Source organism: Charadrius vociferus, unplaced genomic scaffold (assembly GCF_000708025.1).
Source record: "Charadrius vociferus isolate BGI_N301 unplaced genomic scaffold, ASM70802v2 scaffold31, whole genome shotgun sequence".
In the NCBI taxonomy this organism is placed as follows: Eukaryota; Metazoa; Chordata; class Aves; order Charadriiformes; family Charadriidae; genus Charadrius; species Charadrius vociferus.
Window position 1 is genome coordinate 3,259,461 of NW_009646966.1, and position 19,107 is coordinate 3,278,567.

General features: G+C 46.8%; 1 protein-coding gene across 2 annotated transcripts; it reads left to right on the forward strand.

Moving 5' to 3' along the window:
- Positions 1-3,912: 3,912 nt before the first annotated feature.
- PON2 (paraoxonase 2) lies at positions 3,913-19,045 on the forward strand. 2 transcript variants are annotated; one of them, XM_009895346.1, is made up of 10 exons: positions 3,913-3,950; positions 4,100-4,170; positions 8,525-8,580; positions 9,504-9,669; positions 10,867-10,993; positions 11,795-11,995; positions 12,649-12,730; positions 13,264-13,392; positions 14,355-14,521; positions 18,985-19,045. In XM_009895346.1, the coding sequence occupies exons 1-9, from the start codon at positions 3,913-3,915 to the stop codon at positions 14,511-14,513; spliced, it is 1,029 nt and encodes a 342-aa protein (XP_009893648.1). In that variant the 3' UTR covers positions 14,514-14,521; positions 18,985-19,045. The 2 variants fall into 2 exon arrangements, with proteins under 2 accessions (XP_009893648.1, XP_009893647.1); XM_009895345.1 differs by lacking the exon at positions 18,985-19,045 and having other exon boundaries at positions 14,355-14,628.
- Positions 19,046-19,107: the final 62 nt, after the last annotated feature.

A 19,107-nucleotide genomic window follows, 5' to 3' on the forward strand; every position in this document is an offset into this window, starting at 1 on the left:
TTCCGGGGGACCTCGGGGGGGAGGGGCTGCGGGGTCCCCGGAGCTGAGGGACCCCGGTGCCGGCGGGGCGGGATGGGGCCGAGCTCGCGGGAGGGTGGGGGGGACAGCCGGTGGCCGCCGCGGGGGGGAACCGGGCACGGGGGTGCGGGGTGCACCGCTCCGAGCGTGGGGGCACTTCAACTCCTTCTCTGGGGCGTAACTTCAGCGAGTAGCTGCCCTTGCACAAGCACGGCTGCGGCCAGAGGGGAAGGGTTCATCATCATCACCGTCATCATCGCTGTATCATCATCATTATCAAGGGAACCGGTTTTCCCCAGAGAAGGACCGGGCACTGGCTTGCTCAGCCGTGCCCTTCTCGTCCTCCGTGAGAGATAAACTAACTTCTGGAGTGTTTGTCCAGTAGAAATGTCCTTTTGCGGTAAGGGAGATGTGAAATCCTCCCTGGCAAGATGCTGGGGTCAAGGAGGCCGAAGGGAGAGGGTGCCCTGGGGCCTGGGGGCTGGTACCTCTGTTTTTGCGGAGGCTGCAGTTAACAGGGGGTGTGCCAAAACTGGTACCTGCGAATTTATCTCATCTCCTGCCCATTGGTCAAACAGTAAGTGGAAATCAGGTTGCCAGAAACTCTTGCGTTATTTTCTACTGAAGCTGACCTCTGGATAACTACAGCCCCTGTGTATGTGAGGTTTCCTCTAAAGGAGCATGGGCTTCTGTGATCTTAAGTTGGGACCTCACTTGCTGTGAGCTAAAATACCCAGCTATATCATGCTGATGGATGGGCTGTGAGTGTGAATGTGAACACTGGTGTTACACCAGCTTCTGTCCTGAAAGCGACTAAGCACGTAACTGGTTGTTTCAGGCTGGAAAAGGGATGGTGCATTACTGCGTTGCAAAGCAGCTACCTCATTATAATTTTGTTCATGCCCACAAGGACTCCAAATGCCTGACTTCAAAGCGATGACATCCAGCTAATTGATCTTTGGGTAGATAGTAATTGTAGCTAATTACAGAGGGAGGATTATACTCCCTGGACCCAGGTACCTCACATAGATCTGTCTGCATCTTGCACGAAATCCACCGCAAAGCATTAGTGATGACCATGGTGGTAACAGGACCCTCCTGCCCTGGAGCTGCACAAGCTGGGATAGCAGAGCTGGAAAATGCTCCCAGGCTTTAGTAGGGCAAACCATTTCAAAGCACAGTGACAACCCCGCACCCCACCCCAAATCAAATTAGCAAATGCAATATTGGGAATCTGGTAAAGCAGAATCTCCTGATGGAAATGGGATTCCCCCAGTCTTTGTAGCTCTCTTTGGGTTTTTCCCCTGTGCTGTGTTTTCAGCAAGCTACAGCGTAGCAGCAGTCTCAATGCGGTTGCAGAGTTTGGAAGCACACAACTTCGGATAACAAAAAGTACTCTAAAATCTTTTAGCACAGCCTTGAGAGGAGAAACAGTGGGTGGTGGCACCTCTTGCCAGGCCTTGCTGTTTCCATCCCCCACCCAGAAGGCAGGAATCCAACAAAGACTTTTTGCTGTTCCTTCAGAGTTTGCTATATTGTGTCTAGATAGTATGATACAAGAATCCATGAAATGCTTAAAAGATAAGGCTTGAAGAATTATTACAAATCTCTGACAAACTTAATTTTTAAATCAGGTTTGTTTATGAATCTTTTACACCGTTGATAACTACCAAATGGACTTGAGTAGGGCTTGTGCAGGAGGAAACAGGTGAAGTTCGTGTGTGTTACCAACTGAAATTACACCAATTGCCCTGTTGACATTTTAAGTTGCTAATTCTTCTCTGAAGAAAGGGCTGAGCCAATTTGTAAAACTTGAATGTAAATTATGCCATGTTACTGTTTTCCTCAGAACAATATGCATATGCTAGAATTGTTCATATATATGTATTTATATACACACACACAATGTTATCATTTCATAACACTCTACTGATATGACGCTCAGCTTGCATGCGGTGTTCAAAACAGCAGCGTGCTTCCAGAAAGATGCTGACAGTTTGAAAAGAATTGGGAGCACAAACAAAAATGAGGTGATTTTCAGTCCTGTCAGGAGCAAAAAAAACCAAAAAACAAACCAAAGATCCGGGACTGCGTTAGTCTAGAGAGGAGGAAAACTGAAAGAGAGAGAGGTCTTTGAATATGCAACAGGTTGCCACTGAAGGAAGGGGAATGCCTGTGGTCTGTGTGCCGCGAAGTGGGACAGCGGGTGGAGGACTGAAATGGGAAAGAGGAACCGGGTGGGAAAGGCGCCGTGCACTGGCCTTACACCAAGTAGCAAAATTCCTGCTTTCTTTTGAAATTGCATCCCCCACAGTTTGCAGGTCCGCTGGGTTTTCAGGACGGCCAGTTAGTTATCTCGGCCATCTGGCTTTGTAGCTAAGGCTGTCTGAGCTAGATAAACTGACACATTTTGGAAAAGCCTCTATATACGCTGCAGGCTTGCGACCCGTGTCCTTTTGAATTACTCTCATTCCAGCCCATGAAGTGTTTCCCTGGGAATGCTGTCGGGATATCATCATCCCTCGTTGGCTGCTGCCTGAGTTCCGGCTGCGCTTTGGGCACTGGGTGGCTTGCAGCCCGCCCAGGAAAACCTGATGCAAATAGGAAAGGGCAAAGCCCTAAGCAGGCAGCAGCGCAAGCTTCAGGCACCATCGCCCTGAGCCAGCCTCGAGGGCCTGGTGGGTTCGGCTGTGCCGGGATGCCGGAGGGTGAGGGGGGGGTCCTGATATCCCTCCTGTGCTGCCTGTGGGCTGGGAGCTGCTGTAATTCTCCATCAGGACCCCTGAGCTGGGGGAGAGGGCTTGGGAGAGTTTAACTTGGCTCCTTTCCCTTGCTGTCCTCTGCCCTTTTTTCCCATTTTTCTTCTTCTTTTTTTTTTTTCTTGGCCTTATGTTAACAACCTGTGTCAACGATACAGCATTGAAACAATTTAGAATACGTAATTAAGCGATTAAAAAAAATGCAGGACTGACATACCGTACAGTGCTCAGCTGTACTGCGTATTTTTCATACCACAGACTCATACTGCTGTTTAGTTTATGCCTGAAACTATAACATAAACATAGCTGGGTTTCGCTATGGGATCTTTGCATTCAGAATTTCCTGTGGTGGGAGCAAGTACAGCCTCAACTCGTGCGTGTGACAGGCATGCAAAAGAGTAACTAAGTTAGTTTAAAAACTAACTTTTTTGGGGGGAAAAAAAAAAAGAAAAAGAAAGACATATTCTATTACACTAGCTTGACATTTTTACATAGAAACGGGACATATTTGCTTATGGCAGTGCGGACCACCACGGTGAAACACAGCAGTCCCGGTCGTGAGGTGCCTTTCATATAGATTTGTAGACAATTTGGAATGGAGGAGATGGAGAAATAGGAACTAATGTGTAGGTACATGTCTGTATCTGCTTGTCCAGTAAAGTGTGCGCCAGAGATGGAATTTTGTGGGTATTCAGGAATGAAATAAGCACTGCTGAAAGATAATGCTCTGGGTGGGTACCAGGAGAGAAGAGGAAGGGGCAGGGTAATTGCTGAATTACCCTGGACTTGAATTACTACCAAATCCTACCTGTTAGGAAATGGGTAATGCTGCCTTGCAATGACGCTAGCGCTACTTTTGAATGTGGACTAAGAAAAGAAGAAAGTGCAACCGCTGGTGGCCTATCACCGAAAATAGCCAGCGGGTTGGGGTAGAAGGTCGCCCTCTCTTCATCAGAAATGCTGGTCCGTACTGCAGGGTGCTACTATATTTAGGTGGCTGAAACCTGAAGAAAGTGTGGCTATGTTATTTTAGCGTTTGAGCTGTGGTGGGTCATGAAAGCTTGTTCCCAAAGCTTGTGAACAAAGTCAGGTTCCTGAAGATATTCAGTGTAGGAGAATCACTTAATCCCTGGACATGTGTAACCATCGCGGTGATTTGGAGCAATTGCTGTTGTCAGTTTTGGTTTTTGCTTATTCAGTATTTTACGGCTGACTTGTTGCTGTGATATGGCAGACAATGAAACTAAGAGAAAGTTACGCTAGGAATGTTACCTGTTTTAAAAGTGCCCGTATGCTGTTAACCCTCCTCTTTCCTCTTGCAGGAACAGACTCAATGCTTCGCGGGAAGTGGCCCCAGTAACGCTCCCAAACTGCCGGCTCATTAAAGGGATCGGTACGTGCTCGAAATAACTGAGTGCGTTGCTTTTGTCCAGCCTTATTTTGCAACTGCTTCTTAAAGCCAGCTTCCAAGCCTGACCCCAAAAGCAAAGTGCTAATTTGACTTTCATTTGTTACTTGGACTTTGAGGGAGGGAGAAACTGCTGGAAGAAAACGATACTGAAAAACGAGCTAGTTTGGTATAACACTTTCCGCCTTCGGTATTTAATGTTTCTGTTCCTCCTTTTGAAAATGAGTACCTTGCAAACACTTCTCCTTTGCTAAGCCACTTAGGAAATGATTTGGCTTTTCGGTAAGGGTGTGCTTGCTCTTCAGGCAGGTACCTACAGCTGGCTGTCAGCTGGTGACATCTTGAAGATGCCCCAAGGGTAGAAGCTCTGGGAGAAGACCAGAGAGGCATGTGGGGAAGGAGGAGCTGAGGGCAGCCTGCCTGGGAAATGTCAGCCAGGCTGGCCGGCCTTAGCGCCTCGTTTGGTGGAGATTTAGGAGCGGGGCTGGTAGGGCACCGTGCCGCGAGCCGGCAGGAGCTCGGGCGGTTGCGCCATCGGGCTGTGTGGTTTCAAAGAGCAAGGGGCAATATTTGTCATCTTAGCCTGGTTTGCGGAGAGGTTTAACAGAGGGGACTGAAATGTTGACTTTGTACTTTGGGTCACATGTTTAGCACATGGCAATGTTTCTGTCTTGTTGGGTTTTGGTTTTTTTGTTGTTTTTTTTTTCTCTCCCTTTAGAATAACCAGACTATAAAAGGGATAGCTTTGAAATTGATCACTTTTTTTGCGTCTCCCTTTCCCCCAAATTATAATTTTTAAACTTAACACAGGCTTAATGGCTGGGAGTTTTCTCCTCCTTAGTGTTTTCAGAAACGTTTTGAATCCTGTTGAAATTTGTCTGGATTTTGCAAGTGCAAAAAGTCATTGGGTGGGCTTTAAGAGCCTTGTCTTTGAGCTTGCCGAGTCACTGTGTTGATTTCAGAAATCTAGCTTCTTCCTTGTGTCAGGAATCAAACATTCTTGTAAAGTCAAATTACTGCCATGAATGAGCGTGTGCAGAGTTCCTTTCCCTGAGGTTATGTGCAGAAGAAATTGCATTTGAAAAAACTACTCAGATCATCTAGATTTAGCTGTAATTTACTCATACAAGACTCTGAATAATGCTTGTTTGATAGTGATTCATATAAAAAATAATTTCTAAGTAGTTCTTTTAGGGATATCACTATTGCAATCTTTGCAAGACTTTTTGCAACATGATTACTCTGTTGAGGAAAGAAGGAGAGCTGGATATCGCAACTACAGTTGTGTTTAATTTCTGAACAATATCTCACTTTTGGTGCTTGACATTTGCATGGAGATTAAGTGAATTCTGAGAACCCAGCTCTGCTCGGAGGCGGCGGCAGATCAATTTACAGAGCTTCGTTTCTGCTTCTCGCTGTGCTCCTGTAACACTGTTCCTTGACACGGAGCTCTGCACCTCGCCTTGCCTTCGCTCTGCCTTCTGCTGCTCTTCAGAAAACTTAAAATGCCAAAACTTCACTCAGCAGGTCCGATGTGGCAGGAACAGAAATAACAAAGGATTGGCACAAATTTAAAAGTTGGTATGTTCCTGCAAACATCTTCCAACATTCATTTAATATGACTAGGGGGGTTCTGTTACTCAGGGAGACCAAGGAGCCCTAACATCTAGATGCTGCATAGGTCGCACTATTCAAATCAGGGCTTTTGCTGTACTCATATCTGTGAGTGTGCTCCTGTGGGTGACTTTGTGTAAGGATTCACGGACATCACGGATATGTCGACATGGACATCTTGGTCTTCCTAGGCCTTCTTCCTTTAAAATGCTATGACAAAGTTGAATACACAGTCTGTCTTTATTTTAATATTTGAAATAGTCCTTCTGGCCTCTACAGTGGGACGTGGGTAATGAGCTGGATCAGCTCCAAACAAAATAATCTGGTTTATAGTAAACTAACCATATGTCCTGAACTACTTCCTAAAGTTCAAGAAGCTACTATAGAAATTGCTAGAAATACTTGCATCTTGGAACAATTCATGGGATATAGGCAAAATAGTTACTTGCTTTTGAACATGAAATCCAGGTGGGTTTTTTTGTCAGATGCACCTGCGGAATACATCATACTAAGATAAAATAAAGAATAAAAAAAGTAGTATTTCTAGGGTAGGCAGTAATTTTTCTTGGTATCTTTAATTTTTTTAAATACTACCTATTCAGATAATCCCATGGAGAAGCTGGGCTTGGAGATACGATTAAGCAGTATAGTGCAGGTAACTGGTACCTAATAAATCAGTTCCTAACTCTCCTGGTCCTTATGGCGCCTGTGACAACAGCCCAGAGCCCTCCCAAAACGGGGCCTGCAGGAGAGCCCGGGAGCTTGCCTGCGGCTGGCTCTGTGTCTCCATCCCCTCCTCGCAGCCTCAGCGGTGCCGGCTCAGCAGGATCGCGCTGAATCAGCATTTCACTGCTTTTCCAACTGCGCTCGCTCTCTTCCACACATTCCAGGACCTGGCTGAAAAGTGGCCAAAATGTGCTTTGCTGGGCAGTTTCTTTCCAAGTAGTTGGGTGCAGGGCTCTCCTTCCACCAGAAACTTGTGCTTTTTAATTATCCACTCCCAATAAGACTGCTCATCTTTCTGCTTGGCAGCTTCGCTAATTCTGTAGCGATAAATGATTATATCTCTGTTTGTTCACTCACCAGCGTGCTCTGCCAGCAAAAGCTGTCTGTGCAGCTCACGGCACTATGGTAATTGAGCCTCTCCGCATTTATTTATGTTGTTGTCTTTGCAGCAATCCTGGGAAGTGGGGAATCACCACTATCCCCATCTTATAAATGAAGCCAGACTCGGAGAGACCTAGAGCTGGGGCAAGCTGTTGCTTAAACCAGGGCATGAAAAAAAAAAAAAGAGCTGAGAAACCTCCCCCAAATTCAAACTTTTAGTTGGAAAACGCAGGCTCTAAATGTTTCTGGGTGCATCAGTACAGGTGTCTGCCTCCTGCCTGCGCCCAGTCGAAATTCAGAACCAAACCCCAGGAGGTGGGATAATGGGCTGGCTGCCTGCTCCCGGAGTGCATCTTCAGACCTTTTCCTCTTCAGAAGGCAGGGATGTTCCGTTCGTTACTGTAATGGGGTGGAGCAGGGGCTTGCTGAGGCTGAGGAGGAACTGGCCTTGTCCCTTTTCCTCTGGGTAAAGTCCTGCCACCACATCTGACCAGGGCTGAATTGTGGAGGAACTTGCCTGGGCAGGTGAGTTTGGGGTGGCCTCGGGATAAATTACAGCCCAGGCGAATTAGTGCCACAATAAATGGGAGTTACATAAAAGCGAATTATAAACTCAGCTCGAATTTGCAGGTGCTTACCCTCAGGAGGAGGTGCTGAGATGCCAGGGATGGTGTGACCCACACAGGGTCACATGGGTGGTCTATGGCCAAGCAGGAGGGCGTGCGGAGAGACAGGGGAAACTGGGTGGAAAACCTTTGTGTTGGTGGCCCTATTAAACAAAACCTGCAGAAGAGTTTCCGCCTTTAAGCAAAAGCTCCCAGGTAGGTTTAATCCAGCCATCATCTGGAAAGTGGCTTATGGGGAATGCTGTTTGTGCTGGTGATTTGAAGAAGAGAGGGGAGGCTTCTCAGAGGAGTGGTGAAAATGTGGGATGGCAAACATGCTTCAGCATCAGACTAAAAGCTCTGTGGAGAGTGCTTGATCAAAGCCTAAAATTGCCCTAGTGTTCTTACTAATGGGATTATTTTTTTTTCCTAGTAGGGAAAAATATTACAGGAGCTACAGGAACTGGCAATATTGGAAATGATTACCCACAGTTAAAAGTGTGGTCTAACTGTTAAAGCCCTTAGCTGTTAAAGATATAGGTTCTCTGTCACTCAAGACCTTTAACTAAATATTTGGCAATCCATCTTAGTGAAGTGTCCCAGCTCAACCAGAAGAATTAGTGTGCACAAGTCCCAGAGCTGCCTTATGCAAGTGTGCAGGCTGAGTGATGGGTACGGTCTTGCCCTGAAAATCTCATCGTCCGCGCTAATTGCTTGCTGCAGAACACTGTTGTCAAAAGCGGGTGATTCATCCTGCAACACCCCAGGGCACATGGAGCTGGGAGGGATCACCCCAGAACGATGTGAACCCCAGTACTGTTTCCTAACCCGGCGTGCTGCTGCCTTCTGCTACCACTTTTAATGCGATGCCAACTTTTCTGCTGAACGTCATTGCTTGTGCAGTCATATCAGAAAGGAACATTCATGAGGGCTGGAATTGTACTAAAAAGGAGTTTTTTCGATGGGGGAAATTTAATGTCGTCTGAAAACTCCTGTTTATTGGTGTCTTGCAGAAACTGGTTCAGAAGACATCGACATACTGCCCAATGGACTGGCTTTCATCAGCTCCGTAAGTGCCCGCACCCCCTCCCACCTCCTTGGCGACTGAAGCCATAGGTGAAAATTGCAGGATGGACTCCTTTTTTTTCTCCAAGGCTGGCTGACTCAGTAGGAACTGCCCAGACTTGTGTCGGCTCAGCTGGTGTTTTCCTCTGCTTGAGCAAGTGCACTTCTTGACACTGAAGTGGTGGTGGTGGCTCTGACACATGTATCCTATTGCGCTTGCTTATCTGCCCATGTAGCCTTGAATTTCTTTTATGCTGCTTACTTGAAACGTTGAAATGATAAACCTCTCTCTTATCAAGAAGGTGTGTTAATTCCCTATCTTTAAGAAAAAATAATCAGATTTTGTGTGTTGATTTTGTTGTTCCTGATTTTTTTGTAGCCTTCAGGGCATAGATTTTCAAGCTTTTCTTTGCAATCAGGAGGGCCAGCGATTATTTTCTAAAGCAAAAGCTGGTGTTTTCATCTACGTGCTCCAGGGACAGCCGGCAAATGATCCCAAAATTCGTGACAGAAATTGTGAGCTGTCGCACCACTGCTGTTCCCAGTGGCTTTACCATGTTGGATGCATTCGGACAAACTTCCAATTTGTGTCCCTCCCTGGCCCCAGCATGTCTGTTCCCGGAGTGGTTTGACACACGGGTAGCGCCCACCCAGGCGGGGGGCTGCAGTGGGTGGTGGGTGCTGCCTTGTTCCCAGGACATGGCTCCTCGTGCCCGCTACGCAGCTTGGTCCCTCGGTGTTGTGATTAAGGGCTCTCCAGGGAAAGCAGAGCCGGTCCCTCTGCCAGCACTGTGGCATGGCATGCTGAAGCAGCGGGACACCCTGATGTGTGCTTGCAAGCTTGAACAAGGCTTCAGCTGAAAAGCCTTGCGATGCTTCCCTTTACCTTTCATCCATTAATGATTTACTCATGTGTTGATTTTACAGGGCTTAAAATATCCAGGACTAAAGAGCCTTGCGCCAGACAAGCCCGGTGAAATATTTTTGATGGATTTGAATGAAGACAATCCCAGAGCAGTGGAACTGAGAATCAGCCGAGGGTTTGATCTGGCATCGTTTAACCCCCATGGAATCAGCACCTACATAGACAAAGGTAAAGATACCTTTAACCTGAGGTGGTGGCTAATCTCAGCCTAAAGAGCAGAAATAGAAATCCCTTCGTGGCTTTGCATTGCACCCCCAATAGCCTGTGCTTGCTTGGAGAGAAGAAGGTTTTGGGGCTTTTTATCTTTGTTGGGCTCTTTTCTAAAAGTCAGCTGCTCAAGCAAATGCCTTTGCACATAATGTCAGACTGTCTGAAACAGAAAGATGTTCTATATATTGGAAGGAAAGAAAACATGGGAAAAGTTTTAGGAGTTGGAAACTACACAAAGTTTATTTTACCGGTTTACGTCTATCTCACCCTGGGGTCAAGGGTTTTCAGGAGATGTTTGCTTCACCAACTAGTAGTGACCAGAATGGAGATGTTTGTAACTAAACTATACATTATCAAATCTTTGTTAAACTACTAAAATCTCTGGTACTCTGTGGCCAAGACATGAGGTCATATTCTCATCTTCAAGACACGTTCTCCTATGGCAGGCTCTGACTACCAATAAAATACCCTTCATGCTCTCCTTCCTCTCTCTTCCCCCTGTCCTTTCACTAGGGATTTTAGCAGGGCAATTAGAAGTCTGCAAATACTACGAGAAGGAGACCCACTGCTGCAGCTTGACCTGTGTCCCCATAGAGTCACCCTTTAAGGGAAGGTGATGGAGAAATCAGTGGTGGCTAATTTAGGGTCTCGCCAGAAGGGCTGGGCAGAGGGGCTGCAGCCTCACGCCGAGTACAGGAGAAAAATGCTCCTTTGGCGTTCTCAGAGGACGTGGTCAATAAACCAGAGAGCCCAAACCATCTGGGCTACAAGCCCTCCTTCCCAGCTGACTCTGGCTACTTCACGCAACCAATCACTACAGTGCATCAGATTGCAAAACCCAGTGGCTTGGGCACGAGGATGGAGCCATGATTTCTTTCTTCCTTGGTAGAAATAGCAAAAATGTGTTTTACATAGCAGTTCCCTGTAGAGTGAGCCCAGGATAAGAGTAGCCGGAGATCTGGATCCAGTTGCAGTGGCAGCCTGTATTACTTTGGTACTTGTCCTTCTGCCTCCGAGGAGCCGCGAGGGAAACGCACCAAACCCACGATGTGGACTGTGCTAGAGCTTCAGAGCTGCAGGTGCTCAGTGACTCAACCTGTTGCAGAGATCTGGCAAAATTCAGCTGTTTTCCCTTTCTTTTTTTTTCTTTTTAAGATGACACCGTGTACCTCTTTGTTGCGAATCACCCCCATCAGAAGAGCACAGTAGAATTGTTTAAGTTTGTAGAAGATGACAATTCTCTTGTACACCTGAAAACCATTCGGCATGACCTTCTGACCAGGTACTGGAGCCAAACACCGTCTTTCCCTGGAAGAACAGGCTGCTTTGGTAAAATCCAAACTAGGATGATTTTGGTCTTAGGGTGTTATTATCATGAGTTATTTTCTCTTGAACCAGCTTTCCTGTTTCTCTTATTGATTACTTCTTATCTGTGTAATCAAAACCTGTGTTTCTCCAATCTCTTATGTAAATGAGGTTTTTAATAGTTGTATCACTAAATCAGTCTTAAGCGCTGCTGTGGTTGCCGCCAGTGAATTAGCTTGGCATCCTTTTCTCTTTTTCTCATGTAACCCACTCTCAGATCATTGCAGATAAGAATCTTCATATAGTCTATTATTCTGAATTTGCTACACTTTAAAAATAAACCTACTTTTAGCTTTTTCCTTTTTTTTTTTGTTGCATACAAAATTTTTTTGGTCTGTCCTAACTGCAAAATGATTATAAGATAAACAGGGCCTGAAAAAAAAAAGAAGTTGTCACAACTCCTACCTGTTCTCTAGTTTCCAGTTGAATGTAATCAAAAGGGAAAAAAGTCATGGGCTTGTAAACAGGTAGCCAGATCTGTAGCTGATGCCCTGTGGTCCTGTTCTGCACTGCACAGTCCTGCCCATGTAAAAGAGGATAGAAGTACAAAGGGTCTAAATAACATAGCATCTGTCTAAAGTACCATCTGTAATTGCAGCCCCTTTATGTCATGGGATGACCATATCCTGGCTGGATTCGGGGCAGTCCTAAAATGCTCCTTCATATGTCTCATTTCATTCTTTTATTTAATTTTCTCCCTCTCTTTTTATTTTTTTAGTGTGAACGATATAGTAGCTATGGGACCAGACAGCTTCTATGCTACCAATGACCACTACTTCTCTGACTTCATCTTGATGTTCTTGGAGATGTTCTTGGGTTTAACTTGGTCAAATGTTGTTTACTACAGTCCGAAAGAAGTTAAAGAAGTAGCAGCTGGGTTTTATTCAGCCAATGGAATTAACATTTCACCTGACAGAAAGTAAGTTTCACCTTGCCTCAGATTTTGTTCAATCACACAAAAGAATTCCCAAATCCTCATTTGTACAGGCTGTACCTCTGTGGTCAAAGTGTCAACGCTGGCCCGTGTAAGGCAAAGTGCAACCTGTGCAATGTAAGTGAGATGAAGGGATTGTCAACAGAATTCATGTGTCTCAGTCTTTAACTAGAGGCAATGTTTGCTGCTTTGCATGGTGGTTTATATGCAATAAGATCAAATGTTGCTGCATGTTAATCGATACAGAAGTTTGTGTACATTACCTGTGAGGATTAATGGGGCAGAATTTCTGGAAGTGGGGAATGCTCTACAGTCTCAAAATCTGTAGGACTGAATTAACCAGTCGTGTGGTTTAGACAGGTGATCTTAAATGAAAAATAAAGCATATTTGTGGTTCTCACGATCCAAGGCCTTCCTCAGTGTCGTAATGGAAGAACTGGCACAGTGTGAAACTACATTAGCGTCTCAGCAGGTTGGCTTCAGTTCAGTGCCCTGTGGCCTGCTTGCAATGTCTGTTGCTACGTGAGAACTGCGGGCTGGCCTTCCTTGCTGGAGGAGCTGGGCTTGCACAGGAGGGACTGACTGGTTTTGGTGTCTGCTTACCTATACACATTGCTAAGAGGTGCTTTCTTTTGAAGGTACATCTACATTGCAGATGTATTTGATCATAATGTCCATGTTATGGAAAAACATGCTAATTGGAATTTAACCCATGTGAAGGTAAGGTGCTGCTGTTCCATTAAAAAGAGGCATATATGAATATTGGACAGATTAGTCCCCATGAATGTTTGAGATTTCAATCTGATCGTGTATGAAGGTCTGTTCTGGACGGCTCCCACTGTGGGTTTGCAGAGGTGCTCTGCGCCCCGTTATAGAGTGTCAGGGCTCCCACCCTCACACCATCAACCGGAGAGGGATCCTCCGGTGTGCTGTAGAGCCGTGGTGGAAGTCTGCCTCAGCCAGTGTGGGTCAGGCCACAAAGCACTGAAGGAATCAACATGAGCGTAGGTGTGAATGAGCCGGTGGGGGAAGCTCGGAGCAGCAAGGAGATTTCTCATGACATGGAGGAGGGGATGAAGCATACTGTGGGAAAAGAAAAACAGCACTGAGGGAGCAAATATTTTTTTAAAAAATCAGTCTAAGTTATGTTAGATGAGAGTCTTGGACAAGTCTATTGATTATGTTATAGTGTGCTACCAGGACTTCTAATTGCTTTAACTTCTCTCTTGTTCTTTTTCCTCTGTGATGGATAGACGCTGCAGCTGGACACTCTGCTTGACAACTTGTCTATTGACCCTCACACTGGAGACATCTGGACAGGATGTCATCCCAATGGGATGAAGCTGTTCTACAACGATCCTGAAAATCCGCCTGCCTCTGAGGTGCCTTTTGGGAGACATCACTGGTCTCTTGGCCATGTCTGTGCCAGAAAGTTGCTCTGTTCAAGTCCCCCTGGTGTAACGTAACTCTGCATTACACAGAGAAGAGCATGGGCAGCCTTTGTGAAAGCAAAGGCCAAGCTGGCTTCCAGCTCATAGCTTCTTCTCCCAAGCGGAAAGCCTGAACAGCATATACTCACTAACAAACACCTATTCAGAGCCTTAGGAGACAACTGAATAATTTCTGCCCAGTAGCTCAGTCATTCTGGACTCCTCAGGCTGGTTTCTGTGCAGCTGTGGCCACGCAATCAGATTTTGATGAACTGTGTTAATTACCGAGCCAGCACCTCTTTGCCAAATAAAAAATAATTGACTGAGTGCAAAGCACAACCAGAAACATTTGCCCTGGAATGATTTATCTGTGCAAGTGTAGTTCATCAGTAGGTGACACTGTAATTCTTCTTTCCTTCTAAAATCAATGAGGTACCAGCATCAGCGTGCTGGCAGCCGCAAATGCAGGTGGCTGGTTGGTGTCTGTTTGATTTCAGCCTTGTCTGAAGCTTCCCGTAAGACACTTTTCAAAATTACCATGTTCAATAGCAGTAGATTTATGATACTAGGCCGTTGTTTACTCTGTCTGGAAAAAGCATGAAACTAAGACGGTATTAAGTGACACTTAGGCTGGAAAAAACTGCATTTGCCTGGTGCTGGGGGGTGACTGCCTGCCTTACTTACTGGGGTGGAGTTTCTATTGCACAACCAATTAAAAAAAAATAATCAGTCTTCATGGACCACGCTTCACTGAAGCAGAAATTGTGGCCCTATCACAGGAATCCCTTGGTTGCAGTTATCAGCAGCTGATCAACCAAACTGATTTGTTTCAATTAACATACTGATGTTCCCTCCATCCATGGAGGATTTTCACCTGCGGCTGTTTCAGCAGATGTATTCCCCTCCCCTGGCAGGTCCTGCGCATCCAGAACATCCTCTCGGAGGAGCCGGTGGTGACACGCGTCTACGCCGACAATGGCTCTGTGCTGCAGGGAACCTCGGTGGCATCCGTCTACGAAGGAAAACTGCTCATCGGCACAGTCTTCCACAGAGCTCTCTACTGTGAGCTATAGCTCGTCTCGCGGGTAAGATCTGCTGCAGTGGAAAGCATTTAATTCCTTGGGAACTCACTTAGTTTCCGCTAGCTTTGCTAATGACAAGACTGTTCCAGTAAAGGTGAACTAGAGTCGTGGAAATGTATTTTAGCATTCCTCTCCAAAATGAGCATTATATGCAATAGTAAAAGAGATGGAATTAAAGGTGAGAAATTTATTTATGTAATGTGGAGGACCCCATGTCAGTAACAAAGGGTGACTGTGAAGTTCAAATGCAGATTGCAAATTACTATACTGTCAGACATTGAATTATCTGTTGCAACTGGATTTCTGTTGGTTTTTGTTCCCCCCGCCACCCTGGGGGAAAATGATTTTGTAAACAAGAATTGCTAACTGCCAGTGTGGTGTGCTTTCTTGTCACCGACCTTTGGGCTTTCTCAGGGGTTGTGCTAAGGGTTCTTCTTCTGAACCTTCCTGTTGGTTTTCCCTAGTGCTTCTAAAATAAGTGGAAGGAGAATAAATGTTATTTCAGCATCATTTCTTCCCCTTTTCCCCTTTAGGCCATTTCCTAACATTATTTCAGTTTCATAAGTCCTACTGAGAAAAGAGGGGGGGCATCACTTTGGAGTGGTTTCTTAACAAGTCTTCCAAAGGGAGTTAAAAAAAAATCTTTTTTTTTTTTCTTTTTTCTTAAAGAATGGGCAACAACTCCCGAGCACCTTCAGTGAAAAGTGCATTTAGCAATTACTGGTGTTGGTCACAGCAAAGGGAGCACGTCTGGGCGCTTTGACTACCTCCAAGAGTGGGTCACGTGTCCTCTGTGTTTACCTTCCCGTCTGTACAGAGCCGATTCCTGCCGTGTTTCGGGGCAGCGGGCACCCCCACTTCGCTTCATGGTCATCCAGCGGTGTTTACCGATAGTCTTGTGCACTGCTCAAAGATCTATCCAGGTTTCTATCGACTGGTATTTTTAGAAAGGTGTTCGTTAGCAATCACTTGCAATAAACCAAATTGAGGGTCCTTTGAAGTTGGGAATCAGTCTTGTGCTTTACAGCGTGCAGAGGAAGGGGCCAGTCTGGCAGAAGCCCCTGTTTGAGCCACCACTTGGTTTCCTGCCCATGGATCGAGCTCTTCTTTCGTTAGTACAGATGTCCTCACTCACAGAGCAGCTTCTGGCAGCATTTTTGTCCTCTGAGATCCCTCCTCTGATCACTGCTCCCGTTTTGTGAGTGATGCTGACATCCAGCTAAAGGCTCCGTGTTATTGGTGGTGGCTCCCTCGCAGGGTTGCCGCTGTGCTGCCTGTGCCTGCCCACACTGGCCCTTCTCAGCAGCTTGGTTGCCCCTCTGAATGGTGCCACCTGCCCGGGGGCCACCATCCCCTCTCCATCCTTCAGGTAGTGTTTCCTCGCTGCTGTTCTTCCATGGCTGCGCAGAGAAAAAAGGCAAGCAGCTCATGAAGCACGAGCTCAGGAGGATCGAGAGCCAGTCCCGGGGTGCTAATTGCTGGTCTGGCTTTGCAGTTCCCTCCTGCCATCTGCTTCACCGCCAGCCACGGCCTCCTCTTACCTGGGCAGTGCATGGAAAGTTCAGTACTTGAAAAACACAGGCATGCTTCTGCCTACCAGATAGAGCGAATAACCCGCTCTGTAGCGGCCTGAGCGCTGAGACGGGAGCCGGAATATGTGCAGACCTTCATCTATCGTCGTGTTTTGCTGTTGTGGCTGAGGGGAGGCGTTGTTGCGGGCCATGGCCTGGGTGGGCAGCGGCCACGAACAGCAAATGTGTGCGCTGACACCTCTTGGCTCCTGTGCCTTTCCTTTCCGGCACAAATAAGCCTCATGGCTTTCATCCACTGGCACGAAAGGGTTACTGCTCCTTCTCTGAGGGAGGCGGGCAGCTCTTACCAGAGCGCAGAGCTGATGCCAGGACTGATGGCTGGGGCTGTGTTGCCACACGGGAGGGATAGTGCCATCCCCCCCTCCTGTGCACAGCTGCAGCGGGCTGTGGGTCTTGCCACATCGCCTGTCCGTCCCCAGAGAGAGTCTGCTCCAGCCCAGGCCCTTGCCGCCACCGCCGCCGCTGGCTCGCTGGCACACGGGCGGTGGTGGTGTTGGGCACGTCCCTGCGCACAAGGAGTTGTGCGAGGGCTGAGAACGGAGCTGCCGACGGCCGCGTGGCTGTGGCCTTCACAGTACGGGCAGCTTCCTGCTGCTGCCATGCCAGATGGGCCCCTCACCCCCGCGTGGGAATAGTGTTTGTTGGTGGTTGTGACATTTTGTAGACAAACGCGCTGTGCTGCAGGTGGCTGGAGATGGCTACAGGGGGGAGACACGAGCTTTAAGGTTAATCGTGCGGTGAATCGACCTCCTCTCTCAGGCACGACGCTGCGTGAGTGGGTCTGTGCACAAACTGTGCTCGCAGCTCCTCTCCAACACGCCTGTAGTTAACCTGGGGACTTGGGCGCTGCCCAGGGTATATCGTCTGACAGCGGAGGCTTTGGTGACAGGGACTCATCTGTTCGGATCACAGTTTCAAGTCTTTTGCACAGACAGCTCTTCCACAGAGCACAGTCAGCCCTGAACCAGGGCAGCTTTTGTCTCATCCCTTTGCTGGACTTGCCTTTGGCATTGCCCAACTGCACCGAGCACCCGGGAATGTAATTTACTGTAACTCTGGGTTTGCTGCTCCTTCCTTAGCAACTTCTCTCCCTGCAGGACATTTTCAGCTTCCCTGGGAAGTGGCGTGCTTTCCTACAGGAACTCGTAATCCATTTTCAGCTGTGAGGAACAGCCATTGTTCCCGGAGCCCAGGCAGAAAATACCACTCCGAAGGAAGTTCTGACAATAAGGAGAGGTTGGGCTATTAACTTGCTGGTGATTAGCCATCAGCGTCCCCCACTAGCATTTTAAAGTAATTATTTTAGGCTTGTGCCACTATTTGTTCTCCAGTAAAGTAAGTGCCGTCTTGTAAAGAGTTAGCGTTTTGCAGCAGCGGCAGTAGCACAGCTGAAACACCGAGCAGTCGCTCTGCTGCTCCGGGGTTTGCTCTGGGGTTGTGGAAGTGTGACAGCCAGCGTTGTCCTCGGCAGTGGTAGAGGAAACCCATCAAACATTAACTTCATGTTTTCCAGTGGCTTAGAACATCTTCAAATGAGCAGATTTACATGTTGTTGGATCTTGTCAAACTTCTACTTTTTTCTTGGTTTAGGCCTTTCAGAAAATAAAGAATGTGTTCACTTGTCACTGGCTTTTTTTTTTTCTTTTCTCCTTTTTTTACTATTCCTGCACTGAAATGTTTCCTAGCGGTCTGCCCACAGACAGAAGCACCTGCATGTGACGGGCCCTATCTTCTCCTAAAGCATTTGAGAGGAGGGAGATCATAGGAGGATTTAGTACCTGCTATAACTAACAGTAACATTTTGAAATGTAACCTGAGGCAAGGAGGGCGGAAAGCCTGTTGCCAACCTTCCCTAAGGTGTCCTGGCCTCGCAGTGCGGAGGTGGGAGTTGAAACCGCGCATTCAAGTGGTGCTGGGCAGGACAGAGACGGCACGCATGGGTTTTCTTAGCAAAAGCCGTGCTGGGGTACAGCTTCTGCCCCTCAGCATGAAATCCCCACTTGATAAAACACCCTGGCAGCCTCTGTACGGAAAGAGCAGCAGAGGAAGATGCACCTCAAGCCCGGCCTCCCGATTAGAAGGTAACCTGCACAGGGAAAATCCAGGCTTGCAACGCGCAGCGGGGCATAACCTGTCACCTTTTACAGGCTGTGGAGTCTGGAGCAGTGCTGAGCATTTCAGAAACCAAACTGCGGGTGTCTGAGGCAACTTGCACAAACAGCAAGGACACACGTATAGCTGGCTCCTGGCTTAGGAAGCTGCTGAGCTGACACATTTTACATGTCAGTCGTGGACTAACAGCCTCTTAATATACCTACTTTAATTAAGATAATAACTTTATGGATTGTGGACTCTTTTTATCTTCTTGCAGGTAGTGGCCATATTAGCGGAAAGCAAGATTTATGATTCGGCTGCTGGGAAACACAGACTGGGTGAGACAGATTAAGTGCAGAGTATTTGGCCTAGATACTGCCAGATGTAAATCTACTGAAACGACTACACAAATTGGACAGTCTGTGGCCTCTGCTCTTCCCTCATTTAATGCTTTACTAAAATGGAGTAAATAAAGAATAAAGAGATAATAAATGTTCAAGCAGAAGTTCAGCAGAAGAACTGCTGTATTTTGAATGTGTAAAATGCCCATTGCAACTTGAGTGTAAAATAGTAAAATGTTTTATATACCAAAAACCAATCCAGGTCTTTTAAACAGACAAACATTGATCAGCATCAGTTTGAAGACAGCCCATTGTTACATCAACCTGCAATATAACACTGCACACTACACTTCATCTGCATATGAAGAAATAAAGGCTGTTCTCCTTCCTTGCTCTATTTTTTTTTTTTTTTTACTTCTTTTTACATAATTACAGATTGTAAATGAGATCCACTCGGAGGCCTGTGAATCATGCCAATTTGGCCAGCAGCTGGGATTACAATAATCCTCAGCACTGAGCAGAAGGAAGGAAACAATAAGCAAGGCAAGGTCCGTCCCT

What these genes read in the sequence shown, in the direction of transcription:
- PON2 (XM_009895346.1), top strand. Translation starts at nt 3,913, where the DNA reads ATGTGTAACCATCGCGGTGATTTGGAGCAATTGCTGTT. An exon ending in GACTGGCTTTCATCAGCTCC is followed by an intron (nt 8,581 to 9,503) that starts GTAAGTGCCCGC and finishes TTGATTTTACAG; the next exon opens with GGCTTAAAATATCCAGGACT. An exon ending in AAAATCCGCCTGCCTCTGAG is followed by an intron (nt 13,393 to 14,354) that starts GTGCCTTTTGGG and finishes CTCCCCTGGCAG; the next exon opens with GTCCTGCGCATCCAGAACAT.